Genomic DNA, 26,126 nt, shown 5'->3' with positions numbered 1-26,126 from the left:
CGCACACCCCACCCCCACCCCATCCCCGTCCTCCCGGGACGGCGATTTACCGGGGGATGGACGGGCCGTTTAGGGCCAGGGCTGCTGGCATCCGCTGCGCTCTGTTGGTAGGGGACTACCTAGCTTGGAGGGCCTGCGGCTTCGCTGGAGAGTTTTGTTTTTAATCTAGTTCAGTCTCACGAGGTTTTTAATTGGATGGAAAGGACAGGCTGTTCTGTGTCTGTCCTGTCTTCCATTTTTAGAAGAGCATTTTCTCTCTTTCCCATGCCAAATGAAGGTATGCTGAATTGTGGATTATTAACATAAAAATCGGGACTTGTGAGATTTCTCTATTTAAATTGAAGTCCGCAGTGAGGGAAATAATTTTCCCAAGGTCAGGCTGCAAACTAATGTTGAAGCTACAGTCTGAACTCCTGGCCCCTGACTTCTGTATGGCTGGATACCACCAGTCTGTACCAGTGATACCCCACCATCCCAATCCTTTCCGTCCCTTCCCTACCCCCACCTTGGATACCTAAACAGATTTCACTGACATACTTTCAGTTCTGATCAACTTTCCTTTCCTCCCTACTCCATACCCAGAATGTTCCCCTTCTTCCAGTGCTGTCTACAGACACTCTTTTTTTTTTTCTTTTTTTTCCCCTGCTTTACAAATCAGTGACAGCTTTCCCCTAGACGTCTCCCATTCTAGGGCTTTAATCCCCTCCATTAGCATATTGGGCCCAGAGGATCCCTTGTTGTGAAATACGCAACCGACCTAAATCCACCATATGTCCCTGATTTTTCTAGGACAGCCCCAATTTAAAATATTCCATCCCATTGTCTATCAGCCCAAGTGTCTCGATTTTTGGTTTAGAATATAATGTCACTTTAAGTGTATCAGACCCTGCTGTCCTGGCCTTTTCCAGCCATTTGGCTCTGGGGCATAACTGGGTAATCCAATTATCATTCACCTGGGATTTTTCTTCCCCTCCTGAGTCAACCCAAATGTTGGAACTGCCAGGATTTCTAAGTGAGTCTGAAAATTACAGGCTAATGAAGCAAGGAAATGCCTTCTTGCCCCTGTATTTTTCCCCCTGCTCCTGCCCTCCCCATCTTTTATTCCAGTGCAGGGCAACAGACCTGTGGCAGTGTCTGTTGATGAGGGCTTAGGTATAGGTCGCAGGGGTGTAGGGCTTCGTATCATTTCGCCTGTGAAATAGGAAGAAAGCAACTTACCATGTTGGTTATAGGGCAGGAGAGTCTGTCTGGAATCTTAAGATACCTGCACAGCTAAGTAGTTTTGGTTTCACTCAGATCAACACGCTTTTATTAGACTACTGCTTCATATAAAGCACTGTGCTAGGCATTTATAAATGTGATTTTCCCACATAGCCCCCAACATCTGGATCTGTGTCTGGAAGTACCCACACTTTTGAATCAGCTGAGAAACTGTTTCCCTGTGTTGCTGTACCTGAATTCCAGTCCCTGCAAGGCAGGAACCAAAGTTCCTGGCTTGGCTCATTCACAGAGGATGGCTTGTTTCACAGAGGCTCCAGCAGATGGGCAATGGTGCTCTTTTGGCACCTGCCCTTTCCAGGCCTTCTTCATCATGTGCGCCCTGCCCACCCAAGATCTGTTTCCAGGCTTGTCTTTACACACTGGAAGAATAGATGCCTTTTTTTCTCCAGCCTTAATCTTGAGAAAGTAGGTAGTTTCTTGGTGTACATTTCTGTTGTTCTCGAGTTGGTTTCTGTTATCCGACTGTGTTTGCCTGAGTGGTCTCTCCAGTCATCGCTCCTCCTCCTCCTCTTTTTTTTTTTAAGCTGCTGTCTTACTGAGATGTGGCACATAGATGCTTCAGGAATATTGGTATTACATCATGTACTTAACCTCCCAGCTTTTTCCACCTCTCTTCCAGGTCCTGACTTAATTTCTAATTTATCTCTGTCAGCCATACCCAACGTATATTACTTCCACTTTCCTTAAAGTAAGGCGGAAACTCCAGCTCTTCTTTCTGTCCCAGTAATGATTCTCCTAGCTGTAGGACGTGTCAGCCATTGTCTCTCTGCATTATAGTGGAGGATAAGCTTTTAGGAAGGTGTTGTTATGCTTCTCCAGACATATCTCCTCTGTCACTGACTTTCTAGTCGAAGCTGATTGATCCAGAGACTTCTCTTCCTGCCACCGGCCCCCTCCCCCATCTGTGACCCTGTGCCTGTTACTTGCTCTGGCTCAGCCCCAGAATCCACTCTTTTTCAGACCACATCCTTTTTCCTGCCTTACTCATTTCCTGTCTCAGATACTTTGGATCCTTTAATTCTGATCTTTCCAAGGGGAAGAGAATAAACTAAGAGAAGAGGAATAAGTGGATAGATGATCTTACAAAATCAAACTATTCTTTCTCGCTCTTACATAGGCTGTACCCTCCCTAGGTTTTCTTATTTAAGAAAATAAAGAAATGGTGACTGTCTCAGAATTAAGAACCTCTACCTGTGAGTCCGTGTCTTTTTGCCTGTGAGTCCATGTCTTTTTGTCTTTTTTTTTTTTCCCCCTGTTGTGAATGTATAAAGAGGATGACTTAGGGTCTTAGACTCTTCCTCTACGTCTCTGTCCTCCTTTGGGCTGTGGACCTCATGCTAGGCATTTGGTAACCATTTGCAGAATAAAGTTCAGCCACTTCCTATCAGAGACCTTCACTTTCAGCTCACATGGATCAGTAAGCCAAAATAAAATTTAAATTTAAAGAACTGGGGAATGGGATGATGGTTCCAGGTCTGGTAATTCTGCCCTACATTCGTATGATACTTCCCAAGGGTTGTTTTTTTTTCCCCCTCTTTTTGTGTCATTCCAAGTTTATAGTAAAGTTCTCCCAGCTTTCAGTGTCATGTACTGTCCAGACAGATTTGGTCCCATGCTCAAAAAGATTCTCTTCTGAAAAGATACAGCTACTAGAGAGGAGAGTAGGGACATGAGAATAAGGAGTCTTCCTAAGTGATAGTTTCTCTTTTATTCCCTTCGTTTTGTGCCATTTTGCAACTGGAAGATGAAGATGATGACTTTTCTGTGGTCGGGAGGAATCTCACCAAAGTGGTTGTAGAGAGATGCTATTGTGTTTTCCACCCCCGTGGAAAAGCAGGGTGAGGACTGGCTGCCTTATGCAATCTGCCCCCATGAGGCCTTTGTGCCAGTAACAGGAATGACTCTCTCTGCAGTGACTTGGCACCTTGTTTGGTGGAAAGCAAAGCTGGCCTACAGGGTAGATGTACGAACATATGTAGATTTATATTTTAAAAGTTCTTATGGCATGGTTTAAACTATAATGTGAGTCACCACTTAAAGATTCCGAGTATGTTTTCTCTTTAAAAAAAAAATCAAAAAGTGGGCCTGTTTAAGACGACTTATTCACATCTCAAATAGATGTAGGTTTCATTTTGAGCATTAACTTATTTCAGAATTTCAGTTTGAATTACCAGCTACATCAGACCACTGATTTGAGAAACTCAGAGGCAAGCCATGCTTGGTTCAGCTTTATGACATTTGGGGAATTGTTAGGAAAATAATCAACCATTTGTTTATCCAAGACAAAAATCTTAGAGATTCTGGGCTTTTTCCCGTCAATAACAAAAGTAGAGTGTGATTGACGTAGTCAAGAGATGGGCTGTTTTATAGTTAATCACGAGTTATACAATTAAGAATGTTAGATTTTGGAGAAAGAAAGTGTAGTAAAGAAACATAACACATAATTTAATAAATTGTTACTGTGTGATTCATTGTAAGACCATCTCAGCCAGCATGATAAACTTAATAGGGTTTTTTTTCCCCTTCCCCTTCCAGATTATTTATAGTTAGTGAAAAAGGATGTGCTTTCCTTTTCTTTCAATTTCCAAATGATTTTTTTAGTTTAGATAAGTCCAAAAGAAGGGCATGTTCTTTTGACGTCGCCAAGGAAAGGATTGTTATTCAAAAGGCATTGCCAGTTCTGAGAGAAATCCAGATGTTGAAGAGAGTCTTGGTTTGCTATTAGGGCTGCCTTTAAAGCAAATATCTGTTTCCTGGATGATTTTCTTCTCAGCAGTGAAATTTATTATAGCTTCTCTTAAAAAGAGATGCCTATCAGATGCTGTGTCATAACCAGCTCTTCTCCAGTAGGTCAGGAGGACCAGGCTTGAGACTGTTGGCAAGAAAATGAGAGCTCTTGACCACTGGGGGTTATTGTTTAGGCTTTAGTTGCATGACTGTTATGTCTCAAATAGTGTATAATTATCCCTCTTACTGATATCTTTAGCATATTCGAAACCATCCATATGGGGCCTAAATCCATACAATCCAAATCTGGCGTAATCTGTATTCATCCAGTCTATATTAAGACATGTTTAAACCATCAAAGCGAAGGACACTTTAAATTGAAACAACATTAATGCCAGTCAAATACTGTTTTTACAAAAATCAGTGAAGTCCACGTTTTCAAGCCTCCAGTAGTCCGTATTAATCTGTTCTGTCAGCTGATTGGGAGCAAAGTAGGGTGATTGCAGACTCGGACAATGATTTTAGGAAGGAAGAGAGTAATGTTTGCCATGAGCAAAAATGGTCAGGAGGATTGGTTTGCAAGATAAGTATTATCTATCCCATTATATTGGCGAGACAGCTGAGGCTTAGCTTCTTCCCCGCTTTCTCTGTCTCCCTCCCTTTCCCTCTCCCCCCCCCTCTTATTTATCTGAGAATACTAGTGTTCCTGCAGTTGGTAAATAAATAAGGCAGCGTATCAGGCAACATAGTGGCCTTTCTTTATTATCAACCTGAAAATAATTAAGGAATTTAAACATTTCTAGTTGTTTATCTTTTTTTTTTTAAAAACTATTAGAAACCCATCTTCCACAATTTTATCTTCAGCCTTTTAAACTAACTTCTTTTCACGGGCTAAACTACCTCCTGGCTTTACAAATTCCATGAATTTACTGCTCTGTAGGTAAAGGGGTTCTTCACAGTCACCTTGTCTGGCTTCTGGGGTTCTGCTCTGTGTGATACCCTGAGACTCTGTGAAAGAACTATATAGAAACTATATAGAAAAGGGAGCAAGGTGGTTGCCTCATCCTTGGGATTAAAGACTGTAGAAGGTGAATTGAGGCATTTGGTTTGCCCTGAAGGCGGCAGGTGCATTTCTGTGGTGTTGCTGTTGCGGAAGTAACATTTCTTCCTGAAGCCAAACCTGGAGAGGGCAAGAACAGGGCACCCTGAGCAGACCAGGGTGTCTGGGGAGCATGAATGGTACCTGAGTTTGGGCCCATGGAAGAATAGCTCTGCCCTGGAGCTACAAGAAGCCAGCCTCTGTGAGATTAAGGGATTAAGGCAGGTTTCCTAATACCTCAGGTTTCAGTGATGTTAGCCCTCCTAAGGCCAAGTCCAACCTGTTCCACTGTGTTGTTCCTGCCTTATCTTATTTAATCCTTACTGTGGCCTAAGTGAGACAGGTCTAAGTACCCATTTTACAGATAAGGAAACTAAGGCCTCGAGTAACTTGTCCAGGATTACAAGCTAGGATTTAAGCCTAAAGGCTTTCTGATCCCAGTGTCTTAACGGCCACTTTGCACAGCTTCTAAATGAGATCAGCGCCATGCATCTTACATATAAAAATTCTAATATTCACAGTAACCTCGCAACATAGGCAGTGTGATCCTCATTTTTACAGATGGAGAGACTAAGGCTCAGAGCAGGTACCAAGTGCTTGAAGCTCAGATAAATCAAAGATGGAACCAGATTGCAGAATATGGACCCAGAGGCACTGGCTCCGACCCAGAGCCAGCACTCTTTCCACTCTGCCACTCTGACGTCCATCTTCTGTGATCTTGAGGTCTCCAGTGTAGAGCCTGTCCTGCGCGATCCCGACATTGTGTCTTCTGAAGCCCTAGCACCTGCTGGAGAACTCTGGTGGGAGACCATCGGGGAGCCCGCAACCACAGCAGTGGATCCCACGGGCCTGGCTCCATCTAAGTAGAAGTCTGAAACCCCTCCCTGACTCCCTGCAGTCAGAGGTAGCCGCTCTTCCCGGGTGCATGGACCCGTCCCGTGGGCAGTCACCCCGTGGTCCTGCAGGTGCTGCCGCTGAGCGGGGTCCGGTTGCCCCAGGACCCTGTGGCGGTCCGTCTGCGGGCCGGGCGGCAGTTCCTGCAGCTGTTCGGAAATCCCCCAGCGCTCCCGTTGTCCTGACCTGCGTGGGGGAGGGTGGCTGTGCGCTCCACTGAGTCCTTCCTTCATAGCCGGGGGTGGCGGCTTGGAAAACGTTCAGCTGTTTACAATTCAGCTTATGTACACCGTAGCCGGGGCTTGTGGGTGAGTCCGGAGGGCCGCGCGCTGCGCCTGTGTCCTCAGAGACGGCGGGCGCGTCAGCTGTATGGTAATGGCCGCCGGGGGGAGGCGGGGCCGCCGCCCGGATGCCTTGACCCGAGCCGCTCGGCCCACATGCTGCCGAGCCGAGGAGCGCGGCTGCGCTCCGGTCCTCTTGACCAGACTCCACCGGGGCACGTTGCTGTGACACCGAGAGCGGGCTGGGGGCTCCCCGGCTCAGCCTCCCTTTCCTTCTGCTGGCCAGGCTCCCCTGCAGGGACCCAGGGGCGCCACTGCTCAGCCGGGTGCCCAGAGCGCCCCCCCGAGAGAGCTCGGTGAGAGCGGGCTGCTCTGGGTGGCAGAGCGCGGGAGGCACTCCGAGAAGCAGGATGGTGAGGGCCGGAACCTGCTGTGTGTCCTCGAGGTAAGGATTTCTTCTGTGTCTGACAGCTGGGGCCTTAGCGGAATCGAGAAGCTTAAAACATTGGGCGTCGGGGCCTCCTGCTGGTACTCGGGACCGGGGCGGGACAGGGCGTGTCATTTCTCCCTTGCTTCGAGCCCCTTCTGTGCGTGTTGTAGAAGGCCGTGCCTTCCACGTACGTGGCATCCACTCTTGCTTTGGTTCTCAAACGCACACTTCTCATCTGGAAAATTAAGAGGCTAGCCTCCGACCCTGTGTGCTCTAGGGCGGGTGATCCAGAATAATCACTCGCCGCTCGCACCCCTCCCACCAAGCCTGCAGCCCCGAAATTGGGTGGAGAGCTCTCTGCTTCTCTGTCAAGTGCTTCACAGCCAGGTGTGAATGACCGCGGGTGTCTATTTGCATTTTAAAGAAGGTTGTTAACCAGATGAATCTCTTTGATTGATGGACTCAGTCACGGTCCCAGGATGGAGCCACCATTCCTCCTCCCCTCGCTCCCCCGCTCCTCGTCCCCCCCCCCACCTATTTCTACTCACCCCTTTCGCTCTCATCGCCACCCCCTACCCCGCTTCACTTTCCCACCTCCCGCAGGGGCGGTGGAGGGATGCCAGCAAACGGGCGTTTATGAAATAGCTTACCTCCCTCCCTTTCCGAATGGCGCCAGTTTCTCGAGGCGCCCAAATAGAACTGCAGAGAGTGTAAGCGCGGCCGGCGGACGTCACCGCCCTCCGCTCGCTGTGCTGTGCTACCGCCCACCGGGCCAGCTGCTCTCCGCCTCCTGCCTCCTGGATACGGTTTCCCGGGCTGGCACGCTGCAGGTGCTCCACACGGGCTCTCTCCAGAGCTAGCAGGGCTGTGGGACTCCTGCTGTCCCCCAGCCTGGCCCCGTGACCGGGCCTGCTAAGCTGAGGCACGGAGAGCGTGATTTCAGAGCCAGGGGCCTGGAGAGAATGCTCTGTGTTGTATAAGCAGCCTTGTTTTGCCATTTGTCGAGCAGGATCTGCTGCAAGCAAATGACCCATGTTATCACCTACTTTGCTTCCTTAAATTCTTGATTAACTTCATTAGCTCTGGCTCACTCCGGCTACAGTCAAGGAAGGGTAGTTAGAAGTCTTGTCAATTAAAACACGCCTCCCGTCTGGAGAAAATAGAGACGAAAGCCACGGAGCAGGCTGACTGACGGGGTAGAAGAGGCGCGGCTTGCCCTCTGGTTCCTCTGAGGTCAGGTCTTCCAGGTGACTCGTCTGAGGAGCAAACACAACGAATTGCCAGGTCATCTGAAATACCCATAACAACAGTCAGTCCCAAACCGGACTCCAGCATCACTGATTTTTGGTTTTGTTGATTTTTTGTTTGTTTGTTTGTTTTTTACTTTTCTATTCACTTTTTCTGATTTTTTTTTAATCTGCATACGTAAAGAACATCAGAACTGGTTTGAAAATGGCCCAGATTTTGCGTAGCTGTAGCCAGCCAGACCTCTACCTTCAATGGGCAGGAGAGCTCAGCCTCTCTGGACACCTAGTGACTCGTCCTGTGGGCGGGGCCATTTTTATAGGAGCCTCCCAGCCTCTGACTGTAGAGGTCATCATGCCTTTCCAGATGCCTGGAGCCCGCACACATATTTCAAAGGGGCCAGGGAATCCAGAACTCCAGCCTTCAGAGCAACTTAATGCTCCTTCTTACCGAAGAAATCCCCACCCTAATGAGAAGAAATGGGCCAAGGAGTAGCTCTTGTTCTTTATAACCAGGTTCCCAGAATGCCAGTCCTGTAGAAGGCACTGGCCTGACTACTCTCAAATCATTATAGCCTCAGTAGGTAATTTACAAATTACCCTCCCTGAATTACAAATTACCTGCCTGAAACCCCTCCCTGACTCCCTGCAGTCAGAGGTAGCCGCTGTGCCCTGTTTGAGACTAGGGAGACCGGCAAAGACTGAGACCATGGGTTCTAGACCATCCAGTTTAACAGACTTTAAGTAGCTGTCCTAGAGCGGGCATGGGGTTTAGCCCCTGAAGATACAGAGGTGACGAGACAGCCGCTGCCTAAAGAAACTTGCTCTGCCTAGCAGAAAGGACCAACCCTGCAGCAGAGAATCTCACAACCAGGCTGCTGGGTGGTTCTTCCTGTTTATCCAGCCCCTGTAAGGGCTATTTCTGCCAGAGCCTATGAATGAGACCAGAATTGAGAAGCAGCCTAGAGGCTGAGACATATATAACAGCTTCCCTAGAACATACTGTCCTGTTACTCCTATCTGAAGACTGCCCTTTGTGGGCAGCTTCATTAGAGGCTAGCTTCTCCCTCCCAACACCTTCACCACCACCGAAGCTTGGCCCACCTTCCCTCCTGCAGCCTCTCGTGCTCATGGCGTCCTGGCTTCCACCTTTCAGATTCAGGTGCCTAGTGTGTAATGGCTTTTGAGACCTGTGGGAATCTCTAGCAGCAGCACCAGCCTCAGGACTGGTCAAGAGAATTCAGAAACAAAAAATTCCTAAGACAGAGTCTTTATCTTTCATCTGCCTCAGAGCCGGCAGGACAGGTTTCTGCAAGTTTCCCTATTAAGCTGCTTTCCCTCAAGCAGGCTGCAGAGCAGTCTGGGAGAGCGGGGAAGTAGATTAAATTAATCTCAGCATGCTGGGCTTGGCAGGGGGTGAGATTGTGTTTGGTTATTCCAGAAACAGCCCCAACTCCATTGTTCCTAAAGCAGATGAGGGGGCCTTGGCCTCCAAGATGACTGCAAACCTTTGTATATTCCTCAAACGTCTTCCCTCTGTCCCCTGGCTTCTGTCTCTTCTGCAGCCTGCCCCAGAGTTATAATGGAGAGTGATTGTTTCTAACTTTAGGGTGAAAGGATTTATTTGTTTGTTCTCCTGCTTAATAAGATCCTTTTTAAAAAACTTAGATTCCAAAAAGGCTTTGCTTCCCAGAGTTAAGCATCGGCTCCGTCAACTCTGAGCTACTGAAAGTGTCTGTTCACTACTGTATTTGGCACTAGGAAAGAATCTGACCTCAAGAGTTATGCCCGCGCCGCCCCATCTCGCAGTGCCCCGATGCACATTAATAGACACCGCTCTGCGAGACAGGAGGGAAGGGGGTGGGGGAGGAGAATCAAGCCAGGATGCAGAGATCCCATAAAAGGAGACAAGATATCAGAAGCAGTTTGGTGATGAATATCCATGAAAAGCCGGAGGTGGGAATGATCCCAGAATTCAAGGAGAATGGATTAATTTTCTAAACTAAAACAAGGGAGTTGCTTACTCCCCTCCTCCTGTGCTCTCAGTCAGGAATGTGACCGTGTTTAAAAGGAACAAAACCAATATCGTACTAACCCAATCTCTTAGATCAATGCACTTGATTTTTATGTTAGTATTGACTGGGTCCCTGACTTGAGAAGACACAAACAAGACACATAGGATGATGATGAACTTGGAGCCTTTTGTTCAAGAAATAGTTGAAGCAGCAAAAGGAGCTTGGCCTAGAGGAGAGAAGATACACTGTGGTCGTGAACGATGTGCTTTCTGACACCAAGAGCATTTCTTGAGCATTTCCTAGTGGGCCACTGCTGGATTATCTCATGTGGTCCGCAGAGCGACCCAGCACTGTGGGGAGGTATTGTAATTGTCCTCATTTCACAGCTAGTGAAACCGAGGCTTAGAGAGAGTTGAGGACCTGCCCCTAATTCACTTGAGTGATAAAGACCAGTCTCTAAGCCAGGTCTAAGCCCGTGTATTTGCCCATTATACAAATATGATTAGCCTTGTTCTGCATGGTCTTAAGGAACAGAACCAGGATGGGCAGGCAGAAATTAACAGGAGATAGGTTTTTGGCTCATAGTAAAGAAGAACTTTTTAATTGAACTATCCACGGTGGGAGCAAACTACTCCAGAGGTAGTAAGTTCCTTTGTCATCGGAGGTATTCAAACAAATGCCCAGCAATCACTGGGTGGGAGTATGATAGAGAAGGTCCAAGCATTGCTAAGGGATTGAACCAGGCTTTCTAATCTTGTGATTCTATAATCTGTAGCTCATTAGAGAAATCAGGGGATATTACACCAGAAGGAAATAAGCACCATCTAAAAATAAAATGTTAACATTTATTCGGTTTTATATTTTAACAACATTTATCATTTTAAGTAAAATATATATTTGCATATTTAAAATATTAAAAGAAAATGTAACCATGTAAATGCAGGCTTAAATGTTTAAAATTTAAAAGCAGAGAAATTTAATTTGATTGATTCAGTTCAATTGACTCAGTCCTGCTTGTTATTCATGGACAGTTAAGGAAAGATTTTGTTGTTGTTGCCAAACATCTTTATAGTGTAGAAAGACGGATTCTAAAGGGGAAAATTTCCATCTCTACAGTAAAGTCAAAGCTGTCAAAAATTTTTTTGCAAATGATTGTGAACACTTAAGAGAATTTTTCTAGCTTGCCGGCGTGACTGTCTCAAACAAAAATCAATTTAAAACAGTCTCATCGTTCGTACCTCTTAGATGACTCCTGCTCAGCTCTGAAATTATCGTTGAATTACGGAAATCTGAGGAGTGACAGCATGGGTTACAGTACATTCTTTTTCATCAAACAAGATTTATTCTGGTTTATCAAGCATTAGGGCTGCTAGAAAGAAAATGAACCGGTTATAAACCTTTTCCAAAATGAGTTTATTGTTTTTTTCCATGTTCCATATCAGGCACCGAATTCCCGTTCCTTGGTGGGATTTTCAGTCTTTTACAGGAAATAAGAGAATCAACATAAAAAGTCTTATGCAAAAATCACTTAACTAATGTACTGAAATCATTTTTCAAGTATGTAACACACGCAGGTTATGCTTAATATTAATAGGCTTGTTGCAATAAAGAAATGGCTTTTTCTTTCTCTTTTCTTTTTTAGGAAGTTCCAGGTTACAGGCAACCTCAGCTCACACAGTTGGTGGTGATAGAGAATGGTCCTGGAAAGGGGCAGGGAGGGGGTGGCAAAAGTGAGGTAAAGAAGCTTTGTACCTCTAAAGCGTGGAGCAGCTCAGGAGAGGGCCTGGCCAAGTGGAGACCAGCACACTTGTTTGTTTGTTTTTTTAAGATTTTATTTATTTACTTGAGAGAGACAGCACAGGTGCTCAAGTTGGGGGAGGGGTAGAGGGAGAGAATCTTAAGCAGACTCCCTGCCAATCAGGGAGCCCGACGCAGGGCTCAGTCTCACCACCCCACGATCATGACCTGAGCTAAAATCAAGAGTTGCACGCTGAGCCACCTGAGCCACCCAGGCGCCCCTCAGCACACCTTTTAGAGCACTCTGGTCCTTCAGCGGAAGGCCAGCGAGCCCGTGGGGGAGACCTCAGGAAGGAGTGTCCACAGAGGGAAGGACTCTGTGGTTGGCTGAGGACCAGACCGTGTGGAGCTGAGAACAGGGCAGGGGGCTTCATCAAGAGCACGGGGCCAGCAGATGCATCCTAGGGCCCCACAGCCTTGGCGACCTTGGGGGAGAAATTGAATGCGTTTATGTCTCAGCGCATGACCCCAGATAACCAGCCTCCGGAAACCACTGTGTTCACTTGGGGCCCAGCCCTCTTGTTCCCTTTGCGTTCATCTCTGGGGTTCAGTACTTTGACATTTCACAGGATGCTTAAAATCGAATCCTTCTCCGTGGACCTTCATAGAAAGTGTAACCTCTCTCCCCCCAAAACCCCATCATACCCCAAGCCCCTATATCTAGTGCAGCTTTTTGTCTTGGTTGTAGAACATCACTTTAAATACGTTTCTCACTTGAACTGAAGTTGACCTTGTTTGTCCAGATCAATGTTGACCAAGGTCCTAACTCCCCAAAGAGAATTCTTGTCTGTTTAACTTGGTCATACTGTTCTTAGCACAGCTGGGAAATTAAGAAATACTGCTAGCTGATTAGCTGCCTTGTTGCAGAGCTGATTATAGTCACACTTGGTGGCATGTCCACGGACCCTACCACTTTTAAATAGGTCACTGAGGGAGGGGACTGCTTGGTTTGCATTGTCGTTTGGCTCCATGGAAAAAGCCAGGCACATGCTGAGTCCCTGCTGTCCTTCTGCTGCTCTGCACCTGATTCTGACCTCCCCTGCTTGTGTTTTCCTACTCTCCCTTATACAGAGACAGGGCAGGGCATTGTTCATGCACTGACCGACCTCAGCAGCCCCGGCATGACCTCAGGGAACGGAAATTCTGCCTCCAGCATCACCGGCACTGCCCCCCAGAATGGTGAGAATAAACCACCACAGGCCATTGTGAAACCCCAAATCCTGACGCATGTTATCGAAGGGTTTGTGATCCAGGAGGGGGCGGAGCCTTTCCCGGTACGGACTACTTCTTTTCCCCTCTTTTTTTTTGTTTTTTTTTTTTAAGTATATTTTGGATGTGTATTAGAATATTTTTACATTTCCATGTAAAATTTCCAAAAATGTAAACAGTTTGCTCTTTCCTTGCTGATTTTCCCCCAAAAGAATATCAGAGCCATTTTCTTTCTAGGATTGAGTGTCTTCCTATGGCCCAGAAAGGATCAGTGATTAGGAATAATTGGCAAGGCCCCTTGGTTAGAAGGGTCCACACACAGACTCAGCTGTGTCCCTGCCTGGTGTTGTGTGACACCCCCCCCCTTAGTTAGAAGGGAGTTCACATTGGGGTGTTTGGAGGCAAGATGGTGGGTTTGGGGAAATGAGACCTTGTTCAGTTTTGAATGCCAGCACCTCTGAGTGGCAAAACTTGAACCAGTTAGAGAAGAAGAGGAAAGCGTATAGAATCGAATTCTCAAGACGTGTCTGAAATGAAGCTAAGAGAACAGGGTTGTAGCCTGAGCTGCTTTTCTGGGGTCAGAGCCTTGAAAAGAGTGAATGAGAGTGAGGGGCTCTTTAAAAAGGGCACAATCAAATGTCTGCAGGGAAAGCATAAGACCAAAGGGAGATATAAAAGAATCAAGAAAATGGCTTATTAGAACAAAACACCCCGAGCTGATTCCATGCAGTGTGAGTTGGTGAGGACAGGGGGCGCTGCTCTGTGGGTGAGAAGCCCAGAGCCGGGGCACGCCGGCCTCTCCCGGGATGAAATTAACAGACTGTAGAGAATACCATCTTTGTGGGATGCCATCGGCCTTTTGCACATTCTTTGGGTCCACGAGTGGTTCGAATAGTCAGCGGAAGACTCTGAGCTTGATGAACTGAGCTGAGTGAGCTACCCTTCTAAAATGCCAGATGACAAATAGACTTGTCCACTTTCCCTCTGAAGGTGGTTCAAGGCCCATGGCAGAGAAATCGCCCCGGGGCACCTTGGCTCTCAGGTGCTCCCGCCCTGCCACGTCCCCTCCCTCATTAGACTAGATCTTCGGCCTGGCCTCCTGGTTAAACACCAGGAACCAGCCAATCTCCCAGGGTGGATACAGACTGAGTAACAGCCCCAGCGTCACCCTAGAGATCTAGCCACCAGGCTGCCTGAACAGAGGCAACAGAGGAAGGACCGGAAGAGTGAATAAGCCAGTCTGGGATCCTGGCAACCACGGAGGGCATTTGCTCTGTGGCCCAGAGTCCATGTTCCTACACGCCTCCACGGCTGCCTGACCCTCTGGCTTGGGTAGAGCAGCGATACGGTGGAGGGCAGGAGGAAACCAAAATATGGTTGCTCAGTCTCCTGTCTCCCCCGTGTACTCACACACGTGGCCTCAGCTGTATTCCTGCTGGCGACACGTGAGCCCCGGGTCCCACTGGTGGTTCTTCTGGTGGTGTGGGAAACCTGGTTTCTGCCTCCACCTCTGCCCCTTAGTCACTTGGAAGAGTAGGTATTTTCCTAACTTCCTAAGCCGTCCATTGGCCCTGGATTGAAGCCGTTGCTGCACTTTGGTGACAGTTGGCATCTTGCCTCACGAGCTACACAGCAAAGTAGGGCCTTGAGCAAGACGCTCGGATGATGGCGTAGAGGCCGGCGTCTGTGGCTAGCTGTGTTATATGTGTAATTTTGATGAGGCTGGAGCGCAAGGAAGCCTCTCCCACCTAACCCTCATGGCCTCCGTGTCACCTTGTCCTCTAGGTGGGACGCTCGTCCCTGCTGGTGGGGAATCTCAAGAAGAAGTATGCACAGGGGTTCTTGCCTGAGAAACTTCCACAGCAGGATCATACCACCACCACTGACTCTGAGATGGAGGAGCCCTATCTGCAAGGTAGGCGTCTCCCACCCCGAGTGCTAAGGCCTCCTGATTCGGCCCATGTGGCCAGGAAGGAGACAGGGCCGCAAAGGCTGGCCGGACACGCTTGCTGTCTGGGTATCCATGGAGGAACTCTGCCCAGGGAGTATGTAACATGTCAGTCCACTAAACATTTCTCCTGGCCCCTTCTCAGCCCCTGTCCCTAGAAAATAGGAAAGCGGGGAAAGTCGCTGCCCTTGGGGAGCTATTTGTCCCCTGCCTCTCCCGCAGCCCCACTCCAGCCAGCCACGGGATCCCAAGCGTTGCTTTTCCCGCGGGAATCGTTGGCCAGGGGTGGGAGTGGCACAGGCAAGGGTGTCCTCCTCTCTTGCCGCCTTAGCAGCCGGCTCTCAGGCAGCCCAGTGGCCAGCAAGGACCACACTTACAGCCCAAGCCACTGACCAGGTGGGGGCCATGGAGGCTACAGAGCTCCTGGGTTCTGGGATCCAGGTCCCCAGGGAACTGGTCAGATTAGGTAGGGTCGGACAATTCCAGATCAGTTATGAGAGCACCCAGCGTATTCGTTTGTGAGCCTCCCAGTCTCTTCCAGGGTCGTAAAGAGAGGTCCTGATTTTTTACCACCTGTGTTTGCCTCAGGCTCATAGCACTTGGGGAAAAAACCTGTCAGGTGTCCAGGGGTCATCACCAAACACCCCTGGGTACTTTCCAGGGTGGGGGAAACAGCCCATTCCAAACCAGTGGCGAAAGCAGTTGGGCATTTTCCAAGCTCGTCCGCCACTGCATGTCACAGCTACGGGGACGTGAGCAGAGAAGGCAGGCCTCGTGGGGGGCTCTCTGGGGTCTTGTGGGAATTGCTCCTCTTTACACTTACTCCAATTTCCATACTTTCCAGAATCCAAAGAGGAGGGTACTCCCCTCAAACTCAAGTGTGAACTCTGTGGCCGGGTGGACTTTGCCTACAAGTTCAAGCGTTCCAAGCGCTTCTGTTCCATGGCGTGTGCAAAGAGGTGAGTGCCCTCAGCCCCACGGCTGTGCCAGCCCCTCCCTCTCCGCAGGATCGCACCCCAGGTCCTACCCCCCTTCAGGGATAGTCCATCCTGGAGCCCCTGGGTGTAACTTAGCTGCGGGCCAGTTTCTTCCGCCTGCCTGAAAGCAGCGCTGTGTCCCTAATCCGCCGGGTACTGGAGCCCAGAACTCGAGTGAGCAGCCCCGGGTCCAGGGAAGGGAAGCAGTGCTTCAGCTTGGCTGCCCTCCTGGGCCCCACTGAACCCAGACTGCCCTTGGCAGCTACTGTCCCCTTCGGGTAAGCCCTGCACCAGAAGCTTCACCCAGAGCCCCTGCACTAGTGAGAGATGTTCCGTGTGTGAGCTTTCACCCTGGGCGGGCGCAGCGTCATGTGCTGAGCGCCTTCCCCGTGCCAGGCACTGCACTAGGCAGTCGGTGCACACGTGTCATCTTGTCTTCAGAGCAACCTCGAGGCAGGGATGACCGCTGGCCCCCTCACACACCAGGAAACTGAGGCACAGAGGGTGAGTAACTGTGCCCAGTGTCGAGTTAGGGAGTTAGACCCATCTGACTCTAGAGCCCCGCGTGGTCTTCGCACCACAGTGGAAGAGGCGTTGACGCTGAAGCCCTGGGCCCTCAAAAGAACAGAAGTCTCTAGACCCCTCCGCGGAAGTGCTCTGCGTGCCGGCTGGAGTAAGGCTGCCTCAGCCCCATGCCGGAGGCCATCAGGGTGCCTCAGAAGCTTTGCCAGGCTACAGGCGGACCTCGTTTTACTGTGCTTCACAGATAGCGCATTTTTTACAAATGGAACGGGTCAGGCAAGTCTGTTGGCGTCAGTTCTCCAACAGCGTTTGCTTATTTTCTGTCTCTGTGCCACGTTTTGGTAATTCTTGTAATATTTCAGACTTTTTCATTATTACTATATTATGGTGATCTGTGGTCAATGGTCTTTGATGTTACTATAGTAATTATATTGGGGTGCCATGAGCTGCACCCACATAGGATGGTGAACTTAATCTGTAAATGTCTGTGTTCTGACCGCTCCACCGACGGACTCTTCCCCCATCTCTCTCCCTCTCCTCGGGCCTCCCTATTCCCGGAGACACAACAATATTGAAATTAGGCCCATGAATAACCCTACAGGGACCTCTGAGTGTTCAAGTGAAAGAAGTGCGGTGCGCCTCTCAGTTTAAATCAAAAGCTAGAAATGCTTACACTTCATGAGGAACACTCGCTGAAAGCTGAGACAGCCTGAGAGCTAGGCCTCTTGCACCAAACAGCCAAACTGTGAATGCAAAGGAGAAGTTCTTGAAGGAAATGAAAAGTGCTACTCCAACGGACACATGAGTGGTAAGAAAGCAAAACAGCCTCATTGTCGACGTGGAGAGAGTTTGGTCTGGATAGGCGATCCAGCCCGCCACAACATTCCCTGAAGCCAAAGCCCAGCCCAGAGCAAGGCCTAACTCTCTTCAATTCTGTGAAGCCGGAGAGGGGGAGGGAAGCTGCAGAAGAGAAGTCTGAAAGCTAGCAGAGGTTGGTTCATGGGGTTTAAGGAAAGAAGCCGTCTCCATAGCTTAAAAGTGCAAGGGGAGACAGCAGGTGCTGATGGAGAAGTTCTCCAGAAGACCTGGCTCAGGTCAGTGATGAAGGCGGCTTCGGCAAGCAGCAGGTTTTCAGTGCAGACCAAACGGCTTTCTATTGGAAGAAGATGCCAACCGGGACTTCCATAGCTGGAGAGGAGAAGTCAGTGCCAGGCTTCAGAGGACAGGCTGGCTCTCTTGTTAAGGGCTAATGCAGCTGGTGACGAAGTTGAAGCCAGTGCCCGTCTACCATTCCGAAAATCCTAGGGCCCTTAAGAATTGTGCTCAGTCTACTCTGCCTGTGCTCTGTCAGCAGAACAACAAAGCCTGGACGACAGCCCATCTGTTTACGACATGGTTTAGTAAAAATTTAAGTCCCGTATTGAGACCTACTGCTCAGGAAAAAAAGATTTCTTTCAGTATTACCGCTCACTGACAGTGCCCCCGGTCAGCCCTGAGCTCTGATGGAGATGTGCAGTGAGAGTCACGCTGTTCTCATGCCTGTAACACATCGTCCATTATGCAGCCCATGGATCAAGGAGTAATTTCAACTTTCAAGTCTTTTTTTTAAAAAAATGGATTTTGTAAGGTTCTAGTTGCCATAGATACAGATTCCACTGGTGGATCTGTGCAGCGTCCATTAAAAACCTTCTAGAAAGGATTCACCATTGTAGATGCCATTCGGAATATTCAGGATTCAGGGAAAGTGCTCAAAATATCAGCATTAATAGGAGTTTGGAAGAAGTTGATTCCCACCGTCCTGGATGACTGAGGGGTTTGAGACTTCGGGGGGGAAGTAGCCGCAGATGTGGTGGAAACAGCCAGAGAGCTGGAGTTCGCAGTGGAGCCTGAGGATGGGACTGAACCGCTGCAATCTCATGAAAAAACCTGAACAGGTGAGGCGTTGCTTCTTAGGGACGAGCAAAAAATGTGGTTTCTTGATGTGGTTTCTTAAGGAGTCGTCGCCTCCTGGCGAAGATGCTGCGAAGATGGTTGAAATGACACCAAGGAATTAGGAATAGTGGATGTTCCATCCCTTGAACTAATTAACTAATTTGTACGCTCCTGTTCTTCGCAGCTTTAATGATCACTGTACCTGTTGGGTTATATTTCACGACTAAATCTTATGTGTTTGAAGCCGCCTTTGGGATGTCCAGTAGGGACAGCTGTTTTCATGCTGCTGTTGTTGTGGTCGCCGTCCACGTGGTGTGGGCCCTCTGATTACGTGGCCTGGAATGCAGGCGCACAACAGTGGCGTGAAGGCAAGGATTACATTGAACATCACCTGTTGATAGCATTAAATCGATTTGTAAAAATGGTAAATGTGTCTGGGATATTGATGATTTCAGTAAAGTTGAGAACATTTTAAGGTAAAAAAAAATAGAGTATCAAATAAACTGACTTGATAAAGCAGCGGCAGAGTTTGAGAGGATTGACTCCAGTTTTGAAAGAAGTTTTCCTGTGGGTAAAACGCTCTTGAACAGCATCACACGCTACAGAGAAATCATTCCTGAAAGGAAGAGTCCCTTGATCGATTCGGCAAACTTCATCATCGTCTTTTTTTCCTTACAATTTTTTTAAAAAGATGTATTTATTTATTTGAGAGAGAGAGAGCACACGTGTGGGTGTGCACACAGCTGGGGGGAGGGACGGGGGAGGAGAAGCAGACTCCCTACTGAGTGTGGAACCTGATACGAGCTCGAGCTCGTATGACCTGAGCTGAAACCGAGAGTCAGAGCTTAGCCACCCAGATGCCCCGAGAGTCAGAGCTTAGCCACCCAGATGCCCCCATCTTCGTCTTAATAAATTCCAGTATAGTGTAAACTTCACTTTTATATGTACCAGGAAACACAGTCATCTGACTCACTTTCTTGCCAGTCCGACCTGGACCTGAACCCGCAGTAGCTCTGAGGTGTACCTGTATTTTCCAGCAGGACAGTTTCCTGGCACAGGTGATATTTAGTGCAGGACATGTCAGCCATGAGTTCTCACCATGATCCAGGTCGTTGTGTCAAGCACTGTACACACATTAGCTCATACAGTTGTCAGAGCAAGTTTAGAAAGGGAGTCATCTCATCCCCAGCTCCAGATGAGGAAACTGAGGGGCAGAGGTCAAGTGGCTTGAAGTCACCCCGCTAGTAATAAGTGGTGGACTTAGGAGCGGGGCACGTGGACAGACTGAAATACTGCGGGAGAGCCTGGCTGCTCCCATGCTGTGGGGGGCCCGCACGCCCGTGACTGCTCTGACTTTCCTGTTTCGCTAACTCTGGCAGGTACAACGTGGGGTGCACCAAACGAGTGGGGCTTTTCCACTCGGACCGGAGCAAGCTGCAGAAGGCAGGAGCCACGACCCACAACCGCCGTCGGGCCAGCAAAGCCAGTCTGCCAACACTTACAAAGGATACCAAGAAGCAGGTGAGAGGCCGGCAGAGCCCAAGCTCCGTTGTCAGAAGTCCCCACCAGCTTCCCTTCCTGACAGACCCGGGACACCCACACTCCTTTTCTGCGGCTGACTTAAGTCTACTCGTCGCATTCTCCTTTCTCACAAGCCGTCAGAGCAAGCCCTTCCCAGGCCCCGTCATAGGCCCCTGCATTTAGACCCACGGACCCATGTGAGGTGATTTCCTGCGTCAGGGACCCTGGCCCTTCCTCACCCCTTCCCTTCCAGTTTGCCTGCGTCCTTCGGGGGCCTTGGAAATGGGGTCTGTTCTGCCCGGCCCCATGAAGAGACAAACTGTCCCCTTTACCTTGTGTCTTAGGCGGAGGGCCAGGTGAGGAGGCAGCCCACGCCCTTCCCCCTACCCCTTGCTGCCTCCTCGAATGCAGAGCCCTGAGTTCTTGCAGCCTCTCCCAAGGACACGCTGTTCGTTACAGACGCTCGGGTGCCCACAGCGCCGTCAGCTGCTGAGGCTCCAAGTTGCACCACAAGGGCCCACGGCCTCGTGGGACGTTTCAGAGCCTGATAGTCTGTGCTGCTTGTCGTCCCTTGGGTCGTAAGCCTCTTTAAGAACCTGACGAAGGCCGAGACCCAGCGTGCACACGCACGGGAAATTCTACGTGCTATTTCGTAGACCACCCCTGCAGCCTCCAGAGCCCTGGGTTAAAACCCCACATCTAGAAGAAACGATAGATGTAGGTAGAATCCAATCAGTGCGGTGCACGCGCCAGGACTGGGAGGGACTCCCTGTTCGTCAGGCCAGAGAGGGGACAGCCCAGAAGCCGCTTTTTGATCTAAGCATTCAGAGGTATATAGTCGTAGACCAGGTAGGAGGGGGAGGCTACCTGCCTTCGCCCGCCGCTGCTGAGGCCTAGAGTCGGTTTCGTCCCCCGTCCTGAAGCCAGCGGTTTCTCTCTGCTCGCAGCCAACAGGCGCCGTGCCCCTCTCAGTCACGGCTGCACTGCAGCTGACACACAGCCAGGAAGACTCCAGCCGTTGCTCGGATAACTCAAGCTATGAGGAGCCCTTGTCGCCCATCTCAGCCAGCTCGTCCACCTCCCGCCGGCGACAGGGCCAGCGGGACCTGGAGCTCCCTGACATGCACATGCGGGACCTGGTGGGCATGGGACACCACTTCCTGCCAAGCGAGCCCACCAAGTGGAATGTGGAAGATGTCTACGAATTCATCCGCTCCCTGCCAGGTAAGGCCCATGGGAGTCCCGTGTTGGACTGGAGTAGTGACCCGTGGGGGAGGGGGGCCCTCCCCTCCCACCACCAGGAAATGACTCAGTTAGTGACTCAGGCGCAGGAACAGCCATGCAGAGATGAATCAGTGCGATCCCTGCCTGGAAGGACGTGCATGCTGCTGCAGGATACGGCTGTGAATGCTGTCCTACGGCTGTAATTCGCCGCATTTCCTGGCATGGCGAGCGGTCGTGCAGGGGCAACAGGTAGCTTGTGTCTGTCCTGGGATGGTGGGCGAGAGGAGTCAAGTGGGAGTGTAGGAAACCAGTCAAGGAGCACATCAGTGTAGGAGTAGGTAAGCCGCGCGACCGTGGGCAGGCAGGCCTCGCTGGTAGGAGACATGACCCCGGGGAGAGCCACTGGAGTGGAGGCGCACAGACCTGGACGTGAACGATGTAGGGAACCTCACAGATGCTGCTGGGGGGCACACGTGGTTCTCAGGGCTAGAATTTAGAAGGGAACCTTGGAAGACATGCCTCACATTATTCACAGATGCTTTCAGGGGGACCCCAGCTTCTCGACTGTCGTTTGTGCCAGTCGTGCCCAGCTGCTGGCCATGTGAGGAGTAGACGGCAGCCGCAAGCCTGTTACTCAGAGACCCGCGTGGGAGCCGTGGTCGAGAGTGCAGACTTGTCTGTCAGAACTGGGCTCGCATCCCAGGCTCTGCCCCTCACTCCAGCACGTTAGTCATCTCTTGCCTTGTTCTGGGAATTTCTCACCACGCAGCTACGGTGGCTCAGGAATGTGGGAGTGGCTTGGCTGGCCGTTTCTGCCACAGGGTCTCTTGTGAGGTTGTGATGAAGGTGTGGGCTCAGGCTTCCCTGGGGCCGTAGGATCCTGTTCTAAGGTGCCCCATGCCCCTGATTCTCACGGAGGGTATGCTGCCCATGGGAGGCCTCCATTCCTCTCCGTACGGGCCTCTTCAGGACACTCGTGCTTGCCTGTTTTTAGGACACGGCAGCCACTTTTCCCCACCGGGGGTGATCCCGGAGAACATGGTGGAAGTTACTGTGGGCCTTTTGATCTAGACTTAGAAACTACATGATGTCACTTTCACACAATCACACAGGTCACGCCCACGGGGGCATGAAAGGGAAGCCAGGTTTCTTTGGAGCTGTTTGAGGGCTGGTTGCCATAGTTCACCAGTCGCTGGCCCCATGATTCATGTTCCTCCCTCAAGCAGACCTCCCTCACCTACCATAGACCCCACAAATCTCATCCCATTGCAGCAGTAATTCAAAGCCCAGGACCTTTCCAGTAAACTCCGGTCCAGGTGTGGATGAGCTCCTCAAACCCAGGTCCTCCCGATCTGAACACCTGAGAACTGGAGACAACACGAACCCAAGATACGGTGGGATAGGCATAGAATCACCGCGGTAGGCATGCCCATTCATAAAGGGGAGAATGGTGCGGGGGCATACAGGACTCCCCCATCGTCCCAGTTCTGAAATCTGGCAGGGTACATGTTGGCATTTCCCTGATTATGACTCCAAGCCTGGGAGTGATTATCTTTCCTCCTTGTGCCCACCCTCTGAGTCCCCCTTCCTTTCCCATGCACGTAGCCTGAGCTTCCAGCAGACTAGTTTCTCTGCCTGTTCTGCTCTTCATTTTCTGTGACCTCGGACACTTCTGGTTCAAACAGTGGTTATGCCAGTACAGGTGTCTCAAAATCATTGTGGGCTTCCAATGCATCTTGTTGGGGTTCACTCCATGAGACAAAAACCATACCCAGGATGCTCCAAGATAAGCTTTCCTCTATGTTGGCTTCTTCAGAAGTGAAGGACAGTGCCCTTAGTATCTTTGAAGCTCGTTGTTGAATGGCCAGGACCCAGGAGGCATGCCCATAAAATCCTTCGAGAGTTCTCTGAGGCAGCACCTTCGAGAGCTTCTAAGGTCTTGGCAAGAGATCTGCCACGCCCTCAGTTCCATCTCTAGACCATGTTTTCTCACCCGTGTCCCGGATTTGATCTTTGCCTAAACTACTTAGTTTTGGCATCGTTTGCGATCTGGAGAGGCCAGGGATTTTCAAACGAGCAAATCCTAGCTCCTTGATTTCTAACAGTTTCGCCTTTACCTCGTCTGTCCTCGTTTTCCTGCGCCCAGCGGTCAGAAGCCAGGCAGCACCTTGAGTGTTCTTCTGGAAACATCCTCCACTAGATCGCTGCGTCCGCGAGGCACATTACACTTACGTGTTACACCCGCGGCAGGGTCCTGACGTTTTCTCTGTTTCCCCGCAAGGATCCATTTCTCCCAAGTTCCAGAAACAGTTTCCTTTCCCTGAAGCCTCATCCAGTCTCCTCACAGGCCATCAGACTGCTGTCTGGCCCCTCAGAGTATCTTAGGCACGTCACTGACACTCTCCTCAGAGTCCTTCCGGCTCCCACCCACTGCCGCTCCCCAGGCTTCCAGAAACCAGTATCTGCCTTCGTTACCCCAAAGTGTCGTGGTTTACCTCAGGTTCCGTGGGTCAGGAACGGGGCTTAGCTGCATGTGGGTCAAGGGGCCAAGATGGCAGCCAGAGCTGTGGTTGTCCGAAGGTCTGGAGCCAGAGGACCCGGTTCCGGGGTGCCCTGCTCACATGGCACAGTGCCAAGCAGCCTCAGTTCCTCTCCACACGGGCCTCTTCTGAGTGCTGCTGGAGTGTCCTCATGACATGGCCGTTGGCTTCCTCCAAAGGAAACTCTCTGGAAGAGCAAGGTGGCAGCCGCTGTGCCCTTTGCGACCCGGCCTTGGAAATCACATGCCGTCACTCCCACAGCTCCTTGTTGCCCGGCCGGGCCGGCCCCATTCATCGAGGGGGCCTCTGACCAGGGCACGTGTACATTAGAGGCCCGGGTCCCTTGGGTGAGGCGCTTAGCCTCTCCCGGGCTGTCACACGAAACAGCCTTCCTGGAGGTGTGGTCAGGAGGGTTCGAGGAGGTCACGCGTCTCCCGCGGTGAGTGCCAAGCTCTGACTGACCCGGTCCGTGCTGCCGTCCCCCTCAGGCTGCCAGGAGATAGCAGAGGAGTTCCGAGCCCAGGAGATCGACGGGCAAGCCCTGCTGCTGCTCAAGGAGGACCACCTGATGAGCGCCATGAACATCAAGCTGGGGCCCGCGCTGAAGATCTACGCCCGCATCAGCATGCTCAAGGACTCCTAGGGCCGGCCTGCGGCGGTGCGGCCGGCTCCTCCTCCCACCGAGCAGAGCGGCACAGACATTCCTGAGCGCCCCGAGCCGAGCCAAGCCGAGCCGAGCCGGGCCAGTCGGAGGGAAGGGCTCTCCCCAGGGGGCGTGGCTGGGGAGGAGGTCTTGGCACCCCCTCGGTGGCTCTCAGGGGCCTTTCTTTCTGTGGGAGGGGCAGAGAGGTAGGTGGCGCAGGAGATGGGGCTTTATGCTTGTAAATACTGATAGCACTGGCTTCCTCCAAAGTCCCAATACTCTAGCCCCGCTCTCTTCCCCTCTCTCTGTCCCCCATTTTCCAGGGGGTATACACGGTCAGGGCTCCCCAACCAGAGTTGGGTTACTTTCAAGGGCAGCTGTCAGGCCTGGATAGAGGCCTTGCAAGCCCTTGCCTGCCTTTCTCCCACTTCTTTCTCCAGGCCTGGCTAACTCTTCCGTTGCCGGCTTCTCCCCCTTCAGCCCGTTTCTGAAGCAGCCGGGGGTTCTCCCCCTTCACCGTCCGCAGGTGGAGAGAGAGAAGCTGGGCCCGGTGTGGCCACGCCTGCTGGCACGGACGCCTTAACGCTGTGTGTGTGACTGGATGACTGTGTAGGAGCCTGGACTGGCAGATGGGCCCAGAGCCACCCTCTGGCATCTCCAGGTGTTTGTAGCAAACAGCCACTTAGTGCTTTGTCCTGGACTCCACTCAGCCTCAGGACGGGGAATAGAAAAGAAGGGCAGCCCCCGTGCAGAGAGGCGAGATCAGAAAGCGGCGAAGATCAGACGGCTTTCCTTCGCAGAGTGGGCACGCGGTCTCCGGAGTCCTCCCCACGCTGTGAAGTCCCCCTACTGCCCTGCTGTGCCACAGACGGCATTAAGGGGGCTGCCGTGGGCTGCCCTGGGAGCCCCAGAGTGGGGGCCCAGAGAGCGTCTGAGGGCAGAGAAGAGCCGGGGTGACGTTGACGTGAAGAAGGCAGCCTCGGGCCTCCCGCTTCCACACTTCTTTGCCTCTCGAACTTGCTAGCAATTTGAGCTACCTGCGGAGGAGGCAGGGCAGGAAGGGCGAGGGCCTGCCTCTGACCTGCCCTGCCCTCGGAGGCTCCTGGGGGAAGAGCAGGGCTCTCCCTGGGAAGAGGGGGGGCACCTTTCTCAGCTCGTTCTATTCCCCACTCACACCCCCAGGCAGGGTTGGAAATGAAGGACTTTTTTAACCTTTTGTTTTTGTTTTTTAAAAATAAATCTGTAAAATCTGGTTCTCTGGTGCCTTTCTCCACGGGCTGCTTCTCATCCCGAAGGAGAGGCGTGCTCCCCTGGGTCGGGGGTAGGCCGATCTCCTTAACCGGACAGCATGCCCGTCGCGCTTTGCTGGGGTCCCGTCGTCTGAGGGCGCCCTTAGCCCCATCAAGAAATGCAGACACAGCCTCGTTTTCACAGGTGTCCCTTGGAATGGGAGCCTCCGGAGCCCCTCAGCTCTGAGCCCCCCGCCGCCCGCCTTCCCGCAGGGGAGACATGATGCTGTTGGGCCAGGGGCTCACCCCTTCGGTGGTTGCCGCTGGGCAGCCGGGTGTCCTGGGTAAGCCCCTGGGTCGGCTTTGGCTCACTCAGCACTTTGCATGTTTTGGATGCTGGGCTAGCTCCTTGTGAGAGTCCCCGCCCTCACAGTCCTCACCGAGGTGATGCCTGGGCCTTGAATAAAGAAGAGAGGGCACGGCAGAGGCCAGCGGCTCTGCGGAGGCAGAGGTGGGGGGGGCGTGGTTGCAGGTGGTGGACGGGAGTTTGGCTGGGGTCGCGGTGAACCAGGCCTCGCGGTGAGCGAAGCAGTCTCTGCCCTGCTCGCAGAGA

At 51.1% G+C, this 26,126-nt stretch overlaps 1 protein-coding gene and 1 long non-coding RNA gene across 8 annotated transcripts in view; one reads left to right on the top strand and one right to left on the bottom strand.

The window, feature by feature from the left end:
* The window catches only part of LOC109490044, a 33,104-nt gene extending 32,960 nt beyond the window's left edge, over nucleotides 1–144 (bottom strand). Inside the window, exon 1 of the long non-coding RNA XR_002143236.2 lies at nucleotides 51–144. This is a non-coding gene — a long non-coding RNA (uncharacterized LOC109490044). The remainder of the gene's footprint in view (nucleotides 1–50) is intronic.
* PHC2 (polyhomeotic homolog 2) overlaps nucleotides 1–25,537 on the top strand; it is a 109,977-nt gene extending 84,440 nt beyond the window's left edge. For 6 of the 7 annotated variants that reach the window (XM_034648753.1, XM_034648764.1, XM_034648758.1 and 3 more), the window contains 6 exons: nucleotides 12,840–13,042; nucleotides 14,763–14,892; nucleotides 15,770–15,884; nucleotides 19,736–19,877; nucleotides 20,825–21,101; nucleotides 24,130–25,537. In XM_034648753.1, the coding sequence (XP_034504644.1) occupies nucleotides 12,840–13,042; nucleotides 14,763–14,892; nucleotides 15,770–15,884; nucleotides 19,736–19,877; nucleotides 20,825–21,101; nucleotides 24,130–24,284 (1,022 nt within the window). In that variant the 3' untranslated portion in view covers nucleotides 24,285–25,537. Of the gene's footprint in view, nucleotides 1–3,917; nucleotides 6,728–12,839; nucleotides 13,043–14,762; nucleotides 14,893–15,769; nucleotides 15,885–19,735; nucleotides 19,878–20,824; nucleotides 21,102–24,129 lie in introns of those variants that run through there. The other variant, XM_034648784.1, reaches the window with a different exon arrangement.
* The last annotated feature ends 589 nt before the right edge of the window (nucleotides 25,538–26,126 follow it).

Source organism: Ailuropoda melanoleuca, chromosome 2, assembly GCF_002007445.2.
Source record: "Ailuropoda melanoleuca isolate Jingjing chromosome 2, ASM200744v2, whole genome shotgun sequence".
Lineage (NCBI taxonomy): Eukaryota > Metazoa > Chordata > Mammalia > Carnivora > Ursidae > Ailuropoda > Ailuropoda melanoleuca.
Note: the sequence above shows the minus strand (reverse complement) of the source record. Positions and strands in the feature narration are given on the sequence as shown.